At 41.4% G+C, this 19467-nt stretch overlaps 2 protein-coding genes across 2 annotated transcripts; both read left to right on the forward strand.

Moving 5' to 3' along the window:
- The first annotated feature begins 351 nt into the window (after positions 1–351).
- prss16 (serine protease 16) lies at positions 352–10472 on the forward strand. Its single transcript, XM_035622678.2, has 9 exons — positions 352–631; positions 956–1137; positions 2292–2524; positions 3399–3534; positions 5759–5873; positions 7995–8196; positions 8864–8954; positions 9073–9275; positions 10145–10472. The coding sequence occupies exons 1-9, from the start codon at positions 368–370 to the stop codon at positions 10252–10254; spliced, it is 1536 nt and encodes a 511-aa protein (XP_035478571.1). The 5' UTR covers positions 352–367; the 3' UTR covers positions 10255–10472.
- A 1530-nt stretch (positions 10473–12002) lies between these two features.
- serpine2 (serpin peptidase inhibitor, clade E (nexin, plasminogen activator inhibitor type 1), member 2) lies at positions 12003–18786 on the forward strand. Its single transcript, XM_035622679.2, has 9 exons — positions 12003–12232; positions 13748–14019; positions 14160–14387; positions 14712–14909; positions 16657–16855; positions 16944–17041; positions 17541–17627; positions 17723–17806; positions 18246–18786. Exons 2-9 carry the CDS (start codon positions 13764–13766, stop codon positions 18281–18283), a joined length of 1188 nt encoding a protein of 395 aa, XP_035478572.1. The 5' UTR covers positions 12003–12232; positions 13748–13763; the 3' UTR covers positions 18284–18786.
- The last annotated feature ends 681 nt before the right edge of the window (positions 18787–19467 follow it).

The following is a 19467-nucleotide window of genomic DNA, read 5'->3' on the forward strand; positions in this document are numbered from 1 at the left end:
TATAATATAATATAATACAATGTAATATAATATAATATAATATAATACAACATAATATAATATAATATGCTGTTTATATAATATATCATGTTATGTTTTTATAATATATTATATAGATAATATTATATAATATGTTCTAATATATAATCTAGAAACAATAATAACAACAAAAGTAATTATAATAATATGATATATTTTAGGCCGTATTGTCCAACACAGAAAAAATGTGTATTTTAAATAAACACAAACAGACTTTTTTTTACTTTACTTAAAAGTTGTAAATGAGAATTTATTTGAAGTAAGACTCTCAGATTTCCCACGATTTGTGGGTAATTCAAAGTAGCAGACAGACTTGTCATGTGACCACATGGAACAAAGTCACATGCCTGTGTCCTACAGTTTCCTTGTGTCTGTCAACATGGCTCTTCAAACGTGCGGGTTATCTGTTCTGGGTAAAGTAACCGTGGTTCTCCTGCTTCCGCTCTTTGCTGGTGGAGAAGGACAATATCGAGGCTTCAGGAGGTTTAATCGAGCGGAGGACACCGAGCAGCAGAGTGCTGCGTTTGAGGAGCAGTGGTTCATTCAGAAACTTGATCACTTCAATGGTGCAGACAGCAGAGAGTGGAAGCAGGTCAGTCTGGTTATGTGTTATGTGTTTAACACAGGGGTTTGAATTATATTATTTGAAATGTTACCAGAGTGATCAGATCCAGCTGGTACTTGGCGGAGTGAAAGAGGAAGGAGGAATGTAGTCAGTGGAAGTTCCCATCAATGGCACTTGAGTGTTTCCTACCTACGTGGTCTTATGTCAAGAACCGAACCTGCTTGTTTCATTATAAAAAAAACACAGACATATGGATCCGCAGCCCTCGCACAATAATCATGGCACACTATTTACCCAATCTCTCTTTCTCTCTCTGCCTCTCTCTCTCCCACTCCTGTGTATTTGCCCCAGAGGTACTTTGTCAATGAAAACTTCTACAAGCCTGGTGGGCCAGTGTTTCTGATGATAGGTGGAGAGGGACCAGCCAATCCGGCATGGATGCAGTCTGGAACCTGGCTCACCTACGCCGCGAAACACGGGGCACTTTGTCTGATGTTGGAACATCGCTTCTATGGAAAGAGTCACCCGACAGCGTAAGTTTCACCTTGGCTTGTGTCCTTGATCTTGTTTTTTTCTCCCCTGTTTAGAGCAGGTTGTTTTTACTCCTTTGGTGCTTTTGTGCAGGTGGCAAAGAAAACTAGAATGGCATTAAGTAGAGCGCATACCTAGAGCCCAACAGTCTCCCGAAATTCAATCAAGCTGCCCCAAATTGCACACACTCATAGATATCAGTCCCCCAAATGCATCCCGCAATGTTGAAGAGAGAAATAGAAAAAGAATCCTGGATCCACCCCTTTGTCCAGATCCACGCCAAAATTTAAAGGGTCCTCTCTTGGCCCCCGTCCCATCTCTCCACCAAGTTTACTGGAAATACATTCAGTGTTTTTTTGCATAATCCTGCTGACAACAAACAAATAAATGGACAGGGGCGGAAAAATAATCTCCCTGGCAGATATAATTATAAAGCTGTACTGTTTTTGAGAATCGATACAGTTTCAGGAAACATTATCGGGACACTCAAGTTTATCCATATTTTCTCACACCAATATTATGTATGAACATTACGAACAAGAGAAAAGGACACATGGCCGTACAGACAAATTCACCAATCCAAATCACAGTTTTACGTTGAAGTTGCAAGAAGTACAATCAGATATATTAGTTATATTAGATTTGCCAAAATCTGTCACCATGTCAATGTGGTGTTAAACTTTTGAATCAAAACACAAATTTATAGAAGTTCAGAGGATCCCTTCAGTTTTGACTCATGTGGGATTAGTTTGAGCTAAAATGAGACAAACCTTGCCTCGGCCCATCTGTACCTATGATGTCTTTTTGGGTCTCAGTACTTGATAAATTAAAAAATTAAAAATCATTACAAAAAGCAAGATGAATTTATTCATTTACAGTGAATAAAGACAGTACAACTTCTTACTCTGTAGTGTTGCTGTAAAAGAGTTTCCCAGTGGGGCCAGTATCCGTTTACAGAATGACAAATGGCTGCAGATTCATGTGCCCATTGAGTAGCAGATGCTGTTGCGGCTTTTGTACCACTAGATGGCAGCCCTGAGATAAGGACAGTCCTGCCCATGTCATCCTTTGGAGACAAAACCATGGATACGCTGTCAACGTTCACTGAAAACTACTGTACGAACCATGAATTAACCTCCCTCCTCTCTCCATCCAGGGACCTCAGCACAGACAACCTGCGCTTCCTCAGCAGTCGTCAGGCTCTAGCTGACCTGGCTCACTTCCGCACCGCGATAGCCGAGACCCAGGGCCTGACCAACAGGAAGTGGGTGGCGTTCGGCGGGTCGTACCCGGGTTCTCTCGCTGCTTGGTTCAGGCTGAAGTACTCGCACTTGGTCCACGCCTCCGTGGCCACGAGTGCACCTGTTCATGCCACCGTCAACTTCCCAGGTGTTGAAGAGTCGCTGCAATACATGATGACGTGCGCAGATGTACTCACACATTCTCACATGATTACAAAAACGAAAGATTTGCAATCACGAAATCAAATTAAATGACGGAAAAAATATTTCTTGAAATTGTGAAACAGTATGTTTCACTTGTAAATTTAGCTTTACATAATGTATCAAACCACTGAACTATACAACAGTAATGTGCCGGGTCCTGGAAGTATAGAGCCCCAGACAGTTAAAAGATCTGGTTCATTCTTTATCTGTGTCTGTGTTGTGTTTGGCTGAACTGTTCTTTTCCTCCGGAAGGCTCCAGGCTGGAATCAAGGTCAGAACAGCTTTGAACATGGAGCTGCGTCGTTACACCCACACACTTGTGCTATCTTGAAGACACTATCGCACACTTTCTGTCCACATTCTTTAAGACTTGAAATGACTATGAAAATATCCAAGACAAAACACACTGAGAGAAGTGTACACTGTGTACTGACGTCAGGTATGTTTCCCCCTCCCTTAGTCCCAAAGTTATTATTTCCCAAAGCAGCTCTGCAGTTAGTCAGCATTATTACCAGTAAGAGACTGGCTTCCATTCCAGGTGGAAATGCTCCAGTATTTTGTCATGTGGACTTTCCCCTCCGAGTGCCTGCTTTTTAGAGTTTCTTAAACTGTGAAATCCACTCATCATTTCACTTTCAGCCTCGCTGAATAAATACTTTCTCGAGCACTTTAGTGGAACTTGGTTCAAAAGCATTTTTTTTGCAGCGTCTCAAAATAGTGGTAAATGTTTAACTAAGGCTTTTATGTATTAGTGTGGTCTTTTTATAGCAGCCCAGGTTTAAGTGTCCACTCCTCCCTTTGTCTTCATGTTTTGCCAGAGTACTTGGAGGTGGTGTGGCGCTCGCTGGCCTCAGAGAACACGGAGTGCCCCCTTCTGGTGAAAAAGGCTTCCGATACCCTTGTGGCACGCCTGAGCGATCCCAAGACCTACGACAACATCACCAAAGACTTCAAGTACCGTGCATTTACTTTCTGGAACCAATCCATTCCTGTTACTTACTGCAAAATCGAACCTGACCAACGCTGAGGCTGATGCATTAATTCAATATTCCATTTAACCCGTTCTTTTGAAATGTTAGTTTGAACTACACACATTATTATTTTAGACTTAGCAGTTCACACCACAGTGCCTGATCAGAGTTCCCTCACTCTCCTGTTAGCTGTGTTGCTGCTCTTGGCACTGGACAGCGCTCCCTTACCCTCCATCCACATTCAAACTGAGCAGAGGTGGAATCGGGCAGAAACACCCGTTTCCTGTGACTCTTGGAGTCCTGAGAGCAGCAGTGGGCCTTTTTGACTTCTGACTCAAAGCAGGAAAAGCCCAGATTTACATTATCCCAGGGGAACATGGAGTGTTACAAGTAAATAAATAGAATCTGTGTTCCGGGAATGCTAAAAGCCTTATCTGTCACGGACTGCTTGTAGTAGTCATGTTGGGATAGTCACAAGGTGCTCATAACCTTTTATTTAGGGAGGATTTACTGTAGTTATTTAGGGAGGGTTTACGGTAGTAAGAAATCTTCTCAAAAGTCAGATGAGAAGAACGATGACACTTAAATCTTTAATCTGTATGTTAAATAGAAAGCAGCTTTTGAGTTTACATTTGAAAAAAGACGAGCCGCAGGTGATAAATGTCTGCAGCTGCCTCCACATGCAACGACCAGCTCTTCAGCTCAACGTACCCTGTTTGTTTAAGAACCCGTGTTCATTCAAATGCCGCACTATTTCTTGGCCTGCCGCTCCGACTTCCTGGAGTGTCTGGCTGTTGCCTGGCAACCTTGCAGAGACGACAAGTTGCAAAACCACAAAATGGTTTGTACACTCGGGTGTTTGTACGGGGCCAGACGAGCTGTTTACCCCCAGAATCCAGTCTTTATGCTAAGCTAACCGCAGAGCACAGACAGGAGCGCAATATTGATCCTCAGGGAGAAATACTATGAGGGCATTTCCCAAAATGTCCAACTATTCCTTTAAAATCTGCTTAAATCTGAGCAGATATGCTTTTAGTGTAAGAACAGGTGGACTATATTCAAATATAGCTTTAATAGTTTTTAACAGAATTAAATCAGTTAATGGTGAACTGTCCAGTAGCATTCCTCTTTTCGCCGATGCTCCTTATTTGGTTAAACAGACGCACTTAAAAGTCTGCTGCAGTTCGCATAAACAGGAGTGACTCCACCTGGCATTTCTTTATTTCTTTGACATGTTCTCATTCCCTCGTTACATCATTTTCTTTTTTCATCGTCTTTCATTGTCTGCCGTCTCCGGTCTTATTTTATATCTGTGTATTTGATGTTGTTGCAGTGACTGTGAGGTCGGTCAGCATGATGAGAAAGCAGGCTGAGAACGGCGTGGTTAGTCTCATGGAACTAATGCTGTCACAGAGACGCACTGTAGCCCCGTCTTTGTGTCTGCACCGGCCTGACCACATCTTTTTATTTTAGCTTTTTGAAGATCACACACGGGCTGGAGATGCAGACGTGTTCTCATGCAGGCACAAACACGCGGAGGTCGCAAAGGTGGTTTGGAGGCTTGTCCAGCTTCCAAGCCGCAATGCCTCAGAGAAATACAGTAGTCGTGTCACAATTTCATGATGAAGGAAATGTCGCTCCGTGTACACACTTGCACACGCTTCAGAAATCAGCGTCTCACGTCATCATGTTACCTAAATTTACCAGGGCAATACTCTGACGGACATTTAAGGAAGCTGCAATTTTTACCCCCTCAGACTTTTTTCACACACATGTATGTACGTGTGTCTAAGTCTATACGCGCCTTCAATTTTCTGCCAACACTGTCCGTTGACTCTGCCCCTCATTACTGTCAACTTGACAGATGATTCTAATCAGTGTACGTGTACGGACTCTGAATGAGTCACTGTTCTACAAAGAGATGAAATTACCCGTTCACACCCCAACTTCCTCATTTCGAGAGACACATTTTTGGATGTTTACATAAGCAGAGTTGTTTTGGATTACAAATTGCTTCATCACTCGTCCATTGTGGTCTAATACAAACAAGTTGTCGTGTACTTTCAAGGTAAAAGGCCTGAGAGAAAAGAGAAAATGTTCCAAGGTGCACTGAACAATTGCAATAACTAACTCTCCTCCTATTGTCCTCTCTGTCTTCCTATTTTCTTCCTTTCTTCTCCCTCTTGTTCTCTCCTCTCCCTCTCCAGCTTGTGCTCCAAACTGCAGATCCAGACCGAGGCGGACTCTGCCTACTTCCTGGAAACGCTGGCTGGCAATTTCATGGATGTGGTCCAGTACAATGAAGACAACAGGGGGTTCGAGGTGAGATTTGGATTAAGGCAACCGATAGCTGATGGTTTGTGCCAGAAGTCTTTAAATGGACTGGTTTTGATGCCAACATGGCAAATCCTTGTTTCCTCAGTTAGAGATTAACAGTACACTATTAAGACTATCTTCATATTTCTGCACAGGTCTTGATGAGCGGATCATAGTACAGATTAGGTGCAAACGGTTCGATTGTGCTCATGAAATTTACCACTAAATTAACACCCATGTGTTTTTTAAATTATTCAATGTGATTTGAAATGATGGGTCAAGTCCAGGTGAACACACATACCGACATCTGATATTGAAACCGCGTATTAGATACAACATCATTCGTGCATGTCGACATGAGATGAAATAAAGGGAGTTTGTGGAGAGGCTTTGTGGGTCGGGGGTTGACCTAGTATCCAGTCTTGGTTGAGTGGAAGGCAGCTATGAGTTGTAGGAAGGTCAGTCCAAGCGGTATACTGAAACATAAGAGACGCTGCATTGTTCAACAGTGAGAGGCCCAGTGATGCTGCCCTGTAAGAGGGTCTCCAGGGTCGGTCCTAGAGCTGCCTGCTCGCTTAGAAGTGGACCTATGTACATTATAGGTGATTTGTGACTCTGCAAAGAAGAGACGAAGCTGAGAGAGATGATACTGAAAGGGTGGGAAGTAGGTTGCGACTTCTAGGCTTTTAAAGACTGATACGGATCCATATTGATCAACGTGCCGTAATTTCTTATGCAACAGTTTCTGAAACACAACTGCAATACATCATCCTGTGTTACACATTGCAGTCTTGAGAGTGGACGTCGATGATGTCTGACTGATGTCTTTTGACAATGCTTGTGTCATATGAGCTGTTTTCCGGACATTAACGGTGTCTTGGCCAAGTGATGTGACTTCCTGGACTCACTTTCGAGCGTGTCTGAATAAAACGCGTTCACATCAGCAGGAAAGTTTCAGGAACCGTCAGGCGAGAGGTGACGCCTGGGTAGAGCGAATCTTCTGGAGATTTTCCTGCTGTATTCTCACAAAGGGTTCACTCTGAAATTTTCCAGACATTTTACTAGGGGCCTGTCAGTTTTCTGTGCAGCATTTCTTTTTATCAATCCAAGATAATTACATTTTTTCAGGAGACAAAAAAAGCAATCTTGAAAATTGAGTATCATAATTCACAATGTAGAAAAATGGATTATGAAATGGTGTTGTCTGGCCCTAGTCTCAAATTTATGGAAGATATTGCTGTCTTTGTAGTAAGATGTAGTACACACAACGTGCCTTTTCTTTTTTCTTATTATCAGTTACTGGGCATCCTTTTCCTTTTTGTCGCCCCTTTTTTATTTTTTGCCAGTTACCCCTCTCCCCCCTTCCCTTTTCTTGCATCCTATCCCCTCTCTGTCCCCCTGGTGCATTGAGGAGACGTGAGTCCGGTTACCAATAAGCTGATGTGAAAAAGTAACAAAAGACTCTTTGGTCTCTCTGGTTTCCTGTCGTCCCAAGCTAAAGAGACGTTTATAAAAGAAGCGAGAAGAGCGGTGGGCCACAGAGTCCACAGCACTAGCCGACAAACGCAGCCAACAGCTGCCCCTCTGACAGAAAGAGCTGCGTTCAGAGCAAACTACCAGGTTTTAGGTACCATTGAGGAATTTGGGAAAGATTGAGGAGAGACATGTAACTCAATCAAAAGAGTCAGAGCAGTGGCTTCACAGTCGAGGGGTTATCAATGGGGAGCTTTATAAGATACAGGAGGACATTATGTAACGCCGCGGCCTTGAAGAACAAGCACCGACGGTTCTTTTTACACCAAAAATGCAGAGATGCAGATGGGGTTGTGGTCACAGGTCGTTTATCTTTAACAAGCTCCCCCAGCCGTCAGTCCAGTAACACGTAGACTCACCGAGCACTTTTTTGGAACACCTTGTACGCCTTGCTTATTCATGCAGCAGGTCATGTGGCAGCAGCGCAGTGTATAAAATCCTGCAATAGTATCATGACAATTCAGTAAAGTATTCATAAATTACCATGACTTGTCGAATTGGGAGACGAGATCATCAAATCTCTGAATAAATCTGCTTTAGTCCTGTATTCTATTTATAGAGGAGGTGATACATTTCTTTGTTCTGTCAACGTAGGGCGTGACGGGCACTAACATCACCATCAAGGTGCTGTGTGGTTTGATGGGTGACGCCTCACTGGGGGAGCCGTATGCCCGCTATGCTGCAGTGGCGCGCCTCATGATGGCCACCTTCTCTCTGAAGTGCCTGGATGCCAGCTTCAATACTTACCTCAGGGACATGAAGAACACGTCCTGGGAGGGGCCGGCTGCAGGGGGAGGTGGGTATGAGCAGCGTGGGGTTTTGTGAGTGTAAATGAGGTTGTTTTATTTGGTTCTCTTGATGTAGGGCCCCCCAATTGCCTTTTGCTTGGTGCCCCCAAAGTCCCTTGAAACGCCCCTCGTCCAGCAGTGTCAGGAATTCAGAATTTTACAGCCACATGACAGGTTATGTGTTGAGTAAGGGAGAAAACCTATTTTGGGAAAAAGTAGGTTATTACCAACAAGGTTCTGTCAAAGAAAAGTACACCACAAAATGTTGTTACATCACCTTTGACACAAACAAAACTTTCTGGTAGGATGTGAACATCTGAAAATAACGTTTTCTTCTTTTTTGGGCAAAGTTAAATCAAGACTATTGAGACCTAAGCTTTTTTTTTCTTGCTCGTGCTACAGTAAATTGTACAGTGGAAAGTGACTATTCTAAGACTGGGTTCCCTTTTTTTTTGTCTCTCAAAGAGGCAGACAGTGTTCAGTAACAACTCTGCATGTTTCACCAAAAATGACTGTTATATCCTTGTCTGGGGCTGTGGTTCCTTTTCCCAGCTTTGGTTTCATGAGTGGGCGGACTGGAGTGGGATCACTAGGATGACTTAAAAAAACCATCAGGATGTGTCTGCAAATATTCTGGCCAATGGGTAAACACATGTTTTGTGTGTGTGTTGTCAGGGAGACAGTGGGTCTACCAAACCTGCACTGAATTTGGATTCTACCAGAGCACTGATTCACCCAATCAACCATTCACTGGCTTCCCTCTTAAGTGAGTACACTAAACATCTCTCTAAAATAATAAAGTCATCATCATGCTTCTTTTTTCTATTATTTCCATTTGAAAAACCTCAATTGCAAGTCTTCATTAACTGTGTCCTCTTGACCAGGTATCACGTGAAACAGTGTGCAGACTTCTACAATGTAAGTGCTGAGCAGGTGGCGGAGGCCGTGGCTCAGACCAACGAGTATTATGGCGCCTATGACATCCGCTCCAGCAGAATAGTTTTCCCCAACGGCTCCATTGACCCCTGGCACGCCTTGGGAATCACACAGGACATCAACCCTGACCTCCCTGCTGTTTTCATTGAAGGTGAGACAAAATATGAAACTCTTTGACTTGGTGTTTCATAACCTAAAGAGTTTATACATGGGACTGTACGTACTATGCCCCATTCACACATCCAATGCTCCCTTTATAAAGTCATTTTAGTTGATTAGTGTATAGTTGAGCAGTAAACTGATGCCTTGGACCAACATAAAACATCAAACATATCAATGTTTAATGAATAAAATGTAACTTTTTGCATTTTGGTAGTTTTAGTAACATGTACATGCCATGGACATTAACTCTTTGCCACTGCTGGATTTTAATGGCACTAAAGTAGAGATATTTCATAAATACAAATAAAATGGATGACAGTGAATACAGTTCACTATATATGGTAGTACAGTAAAAGGGAAGTGATCATCTTTAACTGTAAAAAAAAAAAAGCGTGACTTCACACAATAGTTTTTAGAAATAAGTGTTTAAAAACATGTTTACAGTGTAGTAGGTTAACATAACAAATAACTAGATTAAGGGTTTTGTCCTGTTTGTCCATTTTATGATGCAACAAATGTGCAAATGAGGTCCAAGTAAAAAAATACATCTAAAGTAAAGTCTAGTATGTCCTTGTTTATGTACTTAAAGTGCTTTGTATATGATAAGTAAACATCTTCATTCACCAATTCATCATTTAGCTTTCTGAATTTCTCCCTGTCCAGGTCTGAAATCTGTTGCAGGTTAATTGAAGACTACATCTCTTTAGTAGTGGCTTCAATTTAAAAAATGCCAAGTAGAACAATGGCTCGCTTGTTCAACTCTAATTTTTATTAGGTGGATAATTGTTCTTATAACTCTCCCTTCTACTACTCGTCCCTGCCATATCCTTAATGCGTAAAACGTGATCTCTGACCCAGGAACAGCCCACTGTGCCAACATGTATCCTGCCAGGAGCGAGGATCTCCTCCAGCTGGATCTGGCCCGTACCCACATCTCCTTACTCCTCCAGCAGTGGCTGAAGCAGTGAACGGCAGCTGGAAAAGGCCAGTCAGTGGCTTCACAAAAAAAAGAAAACCAATTCTTCCTTTCTCCAGACCATCGACATTGGAATGAGACTGTGTATTATACTGCTGCATTAGTGACTGCTTAAGAGAGCACTTTACACAAGTATAAGTCGCTACAAAGTTCAGGTATTTTTAAATGAGTGACACAAATTTGAGCGAATGAATAAAGTTGTTTTTATGACTCTTTGTATATTCAGTTTCATTTTAAGTCAACATTGCAAAACCAGTAGTTTTCCAGGGATGGGTATACATGGACATTAAACTTGGAATAGGCCTTTGTCTAGTTAATCCTGGCCTTTTAGAACAGATAGGCACGTTTTCTGTCTCAGACACAGTCCTTAATAACCTTAGGTAACATTTAGTGGATTGATTGACTATTGGCTATGAAGACCAACAAGAACATTTGCTTGTGTAAAAAGAAAATGTGCATGAGCCATCATATTGCATCTACATAGCAGCTTTTTAAGCTGTTGTATTAAATGAATCAGCCAAACTTTATTTGTGTAGCAACTGTCATACAGGTTAGTGCAGTTCAAAGTGTTTCACAAAATCACTGTTGGCTTGAAAGCTGAAAAATTGCAAATAAAAATGCTTAATGAAATACAGTAAAACAGATTTTTTTAAATGTAAAAAATCAAAAACATAAAATAAATAGAAGACAATTTCATTAATATAAATTAAAAACATACAAGCAGAATAATCATATTAAAAGATAGGTAAAAACTTTGTAGAAATTGTGTGATTTTGGACCGCATGTTGTGTAGGTCATGATGAGAGTACACAGCTGTGTGTTCTTTCACTACCTCCTCAACACTCACAAAACACACACACACACACACACACACACACAAAGACCCTGTTTATTTTCACAACATAGCCATCTCTGCATCCCAGCTGGACATGCAAGCCCCCCACCACAAACACACACACACACACACACACACACACACACACACACACACTAACTACAGACCCACAACAACTACCAAATTGAATTCTTAAAGCCTGCACCTGTGTATTCAGTCAGAGGCTGTTTGAAATCAATCTATTAAAGTGGAGGCTCATCCCCTTAGTATACACATGGGGAATGTATATTATCATGACACAATCCCACAATCTGTTTTTTGTTGAGGAGAACATTTAGGATGGATTAAGTCATAATTTGCCCATAGACTCATCTAATTCCACTGTAATTGAACCCCCCAAGCCCCTAATCCTCTCTCCGGCAGCAGCAGGGATGTAGTTCCGCCTCAGCCTTATTTCAGGTGTTTGTGTCGCCACCCAACTGTAGCCTTACACCTCACCAGATAGAAAAGCATCAGGTGGTCTAGAGAAAAAAACTATTCCCCCCTATTGAATAAGACGCATCATGATCAAGATGACTGCCCTTACATGTTGTTTCTAATCATCCCCCTTGAGTTGCATCTTCCTGTTTTTTTACACAACTTTTTACAATTTTTTCTGTTGCGTCAAGTTTGCCAAAATAGTACCGGAAGTTGCTGCATTATCTTTTTTTTTTTATTGCTAAGATAAATATGACAATTACACGGCTCAGTTTGTGAGATAATTTTACGGGGAATAAAAATATAATAAATGGCTGGGAAACTGTTTTTTTAAGGGATAGGTGACAACAATGCCAATTCGTTGCGTTCTTTTATTGTGAAAGTCTACCGGAAACTCTTCCTCGGTAAAGTGTGCCGTTGACGCAGCTCGTCCCTCCTCGGCTGCTGCATTTGAAGGCGGAGTTGAGTGAAATAAAGTCCTGTTAGAAACAACGCTGGAGTCACTGGTCGCTCTCACTTTCTCTGGATGAATAGACTTCGTTTGTCGTTTTTTTTTGTCTCATTTTCATTGCGGTCGTCTGTGGTCGAAACGTCAGTGGACTGATACGATCTCAATTTCACCTGCGGTACAAGTGGAACTAGCGTCACGTCCAGATCGGTAGGGTTGTCGCTTGTTAACGGTTATTTGTCGCGAGTAAACACGACTTTATTGTTTAACAGGTTACTCTGTTAAGATCTAACTTACTCTGCACTGTAGCGCAAGAAGTTGCTAAATAAAAATAAAAATGTTGATATGATTAAATATTTCTGGTCAGATGGGTTTTGCTTGACACCTTAAATTAGCTCTAAATAGTTAATGCAAATCTGCAACAAGAAAAAAACCCGTTGTTATTGTGAATGTGATTTAATATGTGATAAAATGTGCGACACATTGTGAAGCTTGTCGCAGGGACGCTCGAAGAGGGGGCGCTGAGGGGGGTGCAGCTCTGCCCCTACAGGCGAGGGACTGAAACTGCAAGGCATTCAAAAAGTTAACGAAAAACTTTTATTTAAATTTCTACTGTAACATTTGGACAGTAGCATACTGTAGGCTAGCATCAAAAAAATGTCTTATATATATATATTCAGTCTATGTATTTTCTGTGTAGCCTGATACAATGTGGAAATGTAAAATGTGACTTAGATAATTGGATAAGGATAACAGGGTAATTATAGTTGATAAGATATGTCTCAAAAAAATAAAGGCCCTACAGCCAAGTTTGCGCTCTGTTGTAGTGTTCTTAAACTGTTGTTTAAAATGGTTTGGGCCATTAATGTTAATACTTAAGTACACCTCTGACCAAGGGGCTGCTTTTTTTGTGTGAGGGCTCCATTCCTGCACATTTGTCAGACAGGCAGACACGACAAGCTGAACAAAAAGAAAAAAAAGTTTATGAATAATAATTTTACATCTACGTATCTCGTATTTTAACACAGTGTCAAATTTTGTGGGGGAATATGTGTGTATATATTTCAAATTGATCAGGGATGACCTGGAAGCAATCAATTTTCTCAACAACCTTCACCTGGGGTCACAGCATTACTAGGGTCAAAACATTTGAAATTCTCTAATCTTTTAAAAGATTTAAAGTTTTGAAGTGAAGGACTCTGTAGCAGCCTGATTCCTGCCTGACAGTTAACACTCAAACTGTAGGGAAATATGTATCATGAAACACACACACACACACACACACACACACACACACACACACACACACACACACACACTTCCTCTTCAGTGAGTGGGGGTGGCAGGCTGAATCATTTTCCTAAAACAGTCCCTAAGATTTATTTGAGTCTGAAATTAGTTTCAGTTGACTGGTTATGGTCGGACTGTGACACTGAGTAAGAGTTAGTCAGACCCTATGACTCTGGATTAAAGGTTTTGTTGCCTAAGGACAAGTAAAGGTGCCTTAGACACTTGCGGTGAACTATGGTGAGTCATGAGAAAGGGACAGGTAGTCATCTCTCTTGGGAGTGAGTTTTAAAGAGCACCCCCTGTTGCAGATTGATGTTTTTTTTCATAAATCTGGAGTTTGTTGAGGTTGCAGGTCTCCTAATGATGAAATATTGATGTCACTGAAAAAAAACCAATACATCTAAACAAATAGGTCTGTATTCTGTTTCCTACCAGGTGCTGTATAATCACAATGAGGCACCTTTCCTTATTGTGCCTGTGTGCACTGGTGATCCTGCCTAGCCTCGAGGCCGCGCTGGCTCATTCGTATGGGGAACGCGGCTCGGATCTCGGCATTCAGGTGTTTCAGCAAGTAGTCCGCTCCAAGCCCCTGGAGAATGTGGTGTTTTCACCCCACGGAGTAGCTTCCATCCTGGGCATGCTGCTACCTGGTGCCCACGGAGAAACCAGGAAGCAGATCATCAGAGGTCTCCGCTACAAGAAAAATGGTAAGGACCATTTCTGACTGCAGAGGTTTAGGCCCTGGCCTTTATATATAAACTCTGTCACTGCAATAAAACATGGTAGATTACCTCTTCACATTCAGGAATGACTGAGAAAGAGTTTAAAGTTAATTTGGTCTGCACAGGTCCCTACAAGATGTTAAAGAAGCTGCACAAGACCCTGACCGCCAAGTCCAACCAGGACACTGTGCTGATTGCCAATGCCATTTTCAGCCAGGAGGGCTTCCCCATGGAGGAGTCCTTTGTGGCCACCAACAGAGGCAACTTCCAAAGTGAGACCAGGAGCTTGAACTTCAGCAAACCCGAGGAGGCGGCCAATGAAATCAATGAATGGGTCAACAATAAGACCAAAGGTACGAGGACTCAGATTCAGCAGTTGGTAGTAGTTGTCCAGAGCTCTCTGACTGCCTGAGGACTTTGAGAGCTCCAGGCTGCATTGGGTGATGTGTATACAAAGGCAAACTCGTATTCAAACTACAACTGAACTCTCTTTTTCAGCAAACCACAGTTTAATTATCCCCTGGCTTTGTAATGATGTGTTCAGTTTTCAGCTGCGTAGATTTGTGTCCTTAAATGCTGCTGCATTATACTTCCTCGTCTGTACTGAAGAGAATACGAAAAAGTTTTTTTTTTTTCTTCTTGATCGATTGTTGCCCCGATGTTGCATATTCATCCAGGTCACATCTCCAGCTTGGTCAAACCAGACATGCTGGACCCGGAGCTGACCCGTCTGGTCACTGTCAACTCGATCTACTTCAAGGGCTTGTGGAGGTCCCGCTTCCAGCCGATGAACACCAAGATGAGGCCCTTCAAGGCAGGAGATGGGAATGAATATTCAGTCCCAATGATGTCCCAGCTGTCTGTCTTCAACATAGGTGAGAGGTTTCCACTGATCGACCCTCAGTGTGACACTCAATGTTCCTCATTGCATTTCACCATCATTTTAACATTTAGAAGTATGTTTAAATGAATTGGCCAGATAATGTTATAATTTCTATCAAGTGATAAGAGCCAGTCGAAACACGTCAAACTAGAATGTCTCTCTCAGTCAAGCACATGCCTCTGCCAAGGGCCAACAGTCACCTTATCAAAACACATTTAAATCCGCTAGGACCAGATTTCTATTTGGATCCGCACCACATTGACACACTAATAGAGATCAGTTCCCTTACTATGCCAGATTATTATTTTTTTCATTAAAAATCTGTATATTATTCTCTGGGAAATTGGTGAAAATGTCCCCAAAAAATCTGTATCTCACAATTCTGGATCCACCCCTTTGACTGGATCCATGTCAAAGTTTAATGGGTTCTTTCTTGGCCCATGTCCCAACCTTCCACCGAGTTTTAGTAGTTTTTGGGTAACTAAGAAACAAACGGACGGGGCAAAAACACAACTTGATGGTGAAGGTAATAAAACTGAGCGAAGGTTTATTGTTTACATCCTAGTTTCTTAGCTCGCAGTTGGTCAAAAACTCCACAGTGTACCTTAAACTCAACTTCAAGTTCCTGTGAGTTATTCTTAGAACTAAATATCTTGACATGGTTGAACCTCCACAAATACAAGTTTGGACAAATGAAAATGTTTGATTTACTGTAGATGTTCATTATTATTTCATAATTTTCTTTAATTTTTTTTAATGATTGAGTCTCAAATATTTCCAGTTCCAGATAAATACGTCAGCGTGTGTTGGTTTGCACAGAAATGTAGGCTTGGACATGCCACATGCGTAGAATATTATTTAGCCCTGTGTGAAATGAAATTATATGCCAGTCAGTTGTCTATATTTAGATGAGCTGTCAGAGTTGTGTTAGCGTGGTGAGAGCTGTGGGCAGATTCCTATGCAGTGCTGGGAGTTAGACTAAGGCTGTGTTCAGCTGTGAGGTGCAGACGTCTCTACACTATCCTGCTGTGTGTTGACTGTTGTGTAGAAAGTCTGTGATTTGTCGATTTGATTCTCGTCCCCCAATTTGCTGTGCTTATAAGATGGGATTTACAAATAGTTTTTATGTCCTGTGATTTAGTTTAATGCCCATACAAACCATACGTCTTAGTAAGCACAGTAGAATTGATTCTTGTTGTGTGAGAACGTTGCTGCTGTGACTTACCTTACGGATTAAACACAGTGTTCCAAAGAGTGTTATGCATTTGATTTAACAAACATCTGCTGCCTGCCCGGTCTTTTCTGAGGAAGAAATCTGTTTGCCCTCGGGAAATGGTGCATTTTCCGCTTGTAGTTTGTTTAGACTAAATAAAACCACTGACCAAAGATAACCACCATGGTCAGAGGGACAACAGAAACCTGAAGGTTTACAACAGTCAATGGAAGGTTGGAAAGGCTTTTGAAAAACGTTCTTAGTTTATCAACACATACATAAAGTTAGAGTAAATCCCTTCATGCAGGGAACAACAGGGGTTCAAATACAGAAAAGTATGGATTTATTACACTAGTTTCATTAAATTACTTATTACTTATTTTGAATTATGGTCAAAAAGTAAAGCACGAAGATATCAAAAAGATACCTTCTTTTGTAATTTCAGTGATTCGCAAATTCAATGTCCTCCATGCTGTCATACCGACCTTTGAAATCATTGACCTATAACCTCTTCTATTCTGCCAAGGCATGGCCACCACACCTCAGGGGCTGAAGTATAAGATCATCGAGCTGCCGTATCATGGCAACACCATCAGCATGCTGATGGTGTTGCCCTCTGACGAGGACACACCCCTGTCCCATGTCATCCCGCACATCAACACAGAGACAGTGCAGAGCTGGACCAAACTGATGCACATTAGGAAAGTCCACCTGGTCATCCCCAAGTAAGACACAAACACACACACACGAGTAGTTGCATTTAAAGCGTACTTGCCTGAATGCGAGAATCATTACCATCGTGTTTGTGTTCAGGTTTACTGTGGATGCGGAGGTAGATTTGGAAGCTCCTCTTGCAGAACTGGGAATGACAGATATGTTCAGTCAGGGCAAAGCTGACTTCAGACACCTCAGTGAGTAAAAGTTACAGCCAAACCCAAATGTGACCCAAATGTGAAGTATATACAACAGTTTGAAAATAACGCAAGGCCTAAAAATATGAAAGACGATCGTTGGCTGTGAAAGTGTGAAAAACTGAATCACTGCTGATTTATTTCCTTCCTTTATCATCTTTTTAGCTTTGGAACGAAAGGAACTCTGAGTGAAGGGCTCTAGCGCCATCTTGTGGTGTATTAACCACAACTGTGTGTTTCACAACAGAGGACGGAAGATGTTAGTTTAGCACAGGTCTGCACAGGCCCACTCAGCGCTGAGAAGAGCTCTAATGAAGCTTAATGTGTGAAAGGACATCTAGTTTTTAATGAATTTAATCAAATGTACAATAAAGTTTTGTTCACTGATTCAATTGGCCAAGCGCACTGGCTGATTAATGTGCAATTGTTAGTAAAAGGCATGTCCATAAATTGACAGTGTGTTTTCTGAAGCTTGAACTAATGGTAAGTGTTTTTTTAGGCGCTGAGCCTTTGCATGTCTCCAAGGCTCTGCAGAAAGCCAAAATTGTTGTGAATGAAGACGGAACAAAAGCAGCAGCTGCCACTGGTGAGTATTTGTGCCTGGTCTTGCACAAACTTGATGGGAATGTTTCTAGATGACAGTTGACATGTATTTACAATGCTTTTGCTTTTTCTGTAAAGCTGCAATTTTGCTGGCTCGGTCCTCTCCGCCGTGGGTGACGGTGGACAGACCTTTCCTCTTCCTCATCAGACACCACCCAACAGGTACAGTCTTATGTCTCCATCGGGTTTACTCACCTCTATTTATATACATTTGTGCAACTACATGAGAACTAGATTGGCACTTAGTACAGCGCAAATACCTACGCCAAGGCCGAACAGTCTTTTTTAACTAAATTATTTTTAGATTAAAAAATGTTTTCCTTTTTATTATTATCCTCATGGATTTAACATGGATTTATACAATGCCAATGCATTAAAAAGTTTGGAAAATAAAAATAAAACAATGGTCCCTTCAACCTCTGGTAGCCCCAATTATAAGCAAGATTCCTTTTTTTAAATTTATTTTTTTTAGCAATAACTTGAATAAGATCTTGTTTGACTTATTCATATGTAGTAGTTTTCAAATATATTTTACACTTCACCTTGGAGTTGAAGGGTTTTGAGGTTTGACTGTGATGAGTTCTCCATCTCTCTGCCCCAGGTACCATCCTCTTTATGGGCCAGATCAACAAGCCTTGAGCCCATCACTGGACAGCCGCTGGCAGAGTCATGGGCCAGCACAGGAAATGATTCTACTCTGCCACGCATGAACACGCACACATCCACATGAATACACACCCACATACACACTTTGCTGTAGACTTATGTACAGTGGGGACATATGATTTTATTTGTTATATATATTGCTTTTTATGTTACCCATTGTCTGTAATGCATAACATGCTTTATAAAATGTTTTGCAGACTAAATTTGCCTGCCGTTTTAATTTTTTTGTATCCTTTTTTTATTTTGAATTTATTACATTTTTAAAACAATTTGAATGTAATCTGTGTATTTTCTCAACTCTGTATTTTCTTTCTTTTTTGAGGGAATTTATCGAGTCACTTTTCAGTTTGTCATGTCACTCCTTAGTTACGACATTCAGCTTCTTTAAGATGATTGTTTCCCTCTCTGAGAAAATCTTCTGTTATTGTACTTGCTGCATATTTCGAGAGAATAAATACACATGTTTATAACAACAATGATTTTGCCTCATTCATGTGTAATAGTATTTCTGTGAAGGGTTGCTTGTGTACATGGGACTTCCGAAATCGGAATATGATTTACCATGTTTAGAATGTCCCAAGTGACAGAATGCTAATTCAGAATTGAAAATTATCAGATTTTCCCAATGCTTTATTTGTAAATTAAAAGGGTTAGAGCTGGATAATCTATCCATCCATCGTCCATTGCTTTATCCATTTAAGGGTCCCGGAGCCAATCCCAGCTAGAACATACAAACTCCACTCAGAAAGGCCCTGGTTGATTCACACCGGGATTCAAACCCAGAACCTTCCTGTTGTAAGGCGAAGGTGCTGACCACTACACCATCGTGCAGCCCACTGGATAATCTAGAAGTAGAAATTTTACATTAATTCATATTTTTGTGGTCAACAAAAATGGGATTGGACTTTCCAAGTTAATGATTTATCCTCAGTGTATTCTTTTATACAATATGTTCAGCTGAAGGATGCCCAAGGAAGGATGGATGAAGCTGTCCAATGGCAGCTGAAATGGAGAAACTGTCAGCTTCATATCTTTTTTCGAGTCTCTTTGCTGATGTGGTGTGCAAAACCTTTGAAAACCTCTGAAGTGCTTTGGGGCCCCGGGTCGTCTGACCTACTTCCTTTATGGGTAATGTGGCATCTGGAAGTCAGTCGGAG

The sequence above is a fragment of the Scophthalmus maximus genome, chromosome 11 (assembly GCF_022379125.1).
Source record: "Scophthalmus maximus strain ysfricsl-2021 chromosome 11, ASM2237912v1, whole genome shotgun sequence".
Taxonomy (NCBI): domain Eukaryota; kingdom Metazoa; phylum Chordata; class Actinopteri; order Pleuronectiformes; family Scophthalmidae; genus Scophthalmus; species Scophthalmus maximus.